Genomic DNA, 2,186 nt, shown 5'->3' with positions numbered 1-2,186 from the left:
GACAGGAAGTGGGGCGCGTGTGAGTACAGGAAGTGTGGCGCGTGTGAGAACAGGACGTGTGGCGTTGGCGGTCACCTCCTTGTCGAAGTTGGCTTTGGTGAACTCAAGCGAGTTGAGCAGGGCGTTGGTGGCGGCCAGTTTGACGTTGTTGCTGGGCTCCTCCTTCCTCATGCCCTGGATGATGGCGGTCAGGATCTGGTTGGCGTTCTCCTGCAGCTGCTCCGGGTCCTGAAGGAACCACAACCGACGTCAGCGTGCGCACGGACCACCTGACGGCTGAATGACTCAGAGGAGGTCAAAGGTCAACTGATTTAAAGGGTTAATGTTGGGACGCAGTGAGAGTCATCAGCGTCAGTTTTTCTCACATTTATACACTCGCAGGTTTCTGTCTGCAGGGCTCATGCATGTTTTTATTCAGATTTTTCCAGGATTTCAAGGCAAATGTGTAAGACCACACATTCTCTGAAGCACGGCGCTCCTTTACGCTTTATTACTGCACAACAGCTTTTAAATATATATATTATTTTAAGAAATGCAATTTTTTTGCGATTCTTTTCTTTAAACACTTTTGATGATTTTCAAAAAAAAATTGCTTTTTTTCCATTCAAATTTTTGCTTTTTTTTTTAAAGAGAGGATTCTTTAATAATGTTTAATCTTAGAAAATTAAGAAACTTTTTTGTTTAAAAACGTATAGTTCTTTTTAAAGAAAACATCCCATCCTGGAAGGCATGTTTTCTTCAAAAATGACCAAAAATGAAACATTTATCAGCCAGAAACTGGTTGACAAATGTTTCTAATTGTTTCTAATTTCTCTGAACACATCATGTGTTATTATACAGATATGAGAAACAAAATTCTCACAAACTGAAATTCTGAGACTTTTCCAAAACTATCAGAGTAAATTTAGTTTTCAAAAACTTTTACAGGTCTGGAAATCGCTGTTTGAAAGCTTCCAGGACTTTTCCAGGTTTTTCATGACAGTATGAACCCTGTGGTGACAGAGAGCCGCGATGACGCGTCGCTCTGAGTTTAAATTTGAAGTTGCGGCGGCGTCCTGTGAGGGTGTGCGCTCACTCACGATGTCCTGGCAGATGTATCCGATGGCCTCCAGCGTGGACTCCTTCATGTGTTCGGTGCTGGTGGGGTCGGTGACGTTGGCCACCAGCTGCGGGATCAGCTCGGGCCACTGGTTCACGGGGATCTCTGCGCAGGCGATCCCGGCGACGCACTGCGACGCCGAGCTGGGTCGGTACGTCTCCGTGCCCAGCGTCTGTAAAACCTGACGGACAGACAGAGACACGTGAGGACAGCAGAGACATGAGATGAACAGGAGACGACGGCGGGGACGTCCTCAGAGCCCTTACGTAGTTCTTGATCTCGCGGCGAGCGTTGGCGTCGATAGCCAGCCATCTCTGCTGGTACTGCGTCTTGACGTCGGGGTCTTTGGAGGTCAGAGAGTTCTTCACCTGCAGACCAGCAGCGACTCGAGCAACCTGAGTGTTCCCCGGGTTCGCCAACACCTTCGACAACTCCACCAGGAAGGTGGGCTGAGGGGGGAAGAGGAGGAGGAGGAGGAGGAGGAGGAGGAGGAGGAGGAGACAGATTGAGTGAGACGACTGTGCTCATCATATTAGGAACTAAACAATAAGAACTTCAAGCACTTCGGCTCCGTCTGCCATCAGTGAACTGACCCTTTAAAAGGCTTCAGGTCTCTTTTTTCCCGAAATATTTTCACCAAATGTTGTTTGCTACATGAATCATTCCAGTCCAGCGAAAAATGTCAGAACTGGTTTAAACTGGGAAAATTCTGGCTTTTGGTGGTAAATTTTATTCTTAAAAAAATAAAATGTTATTTTGACATTTCACGACTCATAAAGACTTTTGATTTAAGACATCTGAATGAAAACTGAAGGCCTCGTTGTTTTATTCATGAATTCAATACCTTTTAAGCGTTTTTAAGGACCAGGGTTGGAAATCAGGATCAGCCAAATGCTGGTGAAATTCAGCGGCTGCTGGATTAGCTGAACTCTGCAGCCACAAAAACATCCATCTAATGAGCGGCGGGTCGATTTTGGATTCCAGCAGCCGGACAGAAAGAAACTGTCTGAATATTCACGTGAAGCTTCAGCAGAGGTACATTCAAGACTTTTCAATGCCACTCAATCAAATTCAAGACAAATTTATA

The 2,186-nt window shown here is 45.7% G+C and overlaps 1 protein-coding gene across 1 annotated transcript; it reads right to left on the bottom strand.

Moving 5' to 3' along the window:
- Window positions 1-27: 27 nt before the first annotated feature.
- LOC121966792 (importin subunit beta-1-like) lies at window positions 28-1,617 on the bottom strand (the record flags this gene model as incomplete). Its single annotated transcript, XM_042516857.1, has 3 exons — window positions 28-228; window positions 1,080-1,280; window positions 1,366-1,617. Coding segments are annotated over 3 exons (654 nt in total), but the record flags the coding sequence as incomplete, so codon positions are not given.
- Window positions 1,618-2,186: the final 569 nt, after the last annotated feature.

This window comes from Plectropomus leopardus, unplaced genomic scaffold (genome assembly GCF_008729295.1).
Source record: "Plectropomus leopardus isolate mb unplaced genomic scaffold, YSFRI_Pleo_2.0 unplaced_scaffold25912, whole genome shotgun sequence".
Taxonomy (NCBI): Eukaryota; Metazoa; Chordata; class Actinopteri; order Perciformes; family Serranidae; genus Plectropomus; species Plectropomus leopardus.
Note: the sequence above shows the minus strand (reverse complement) of the source record. Positions and strands in the feature narration are given on the sequence as shown.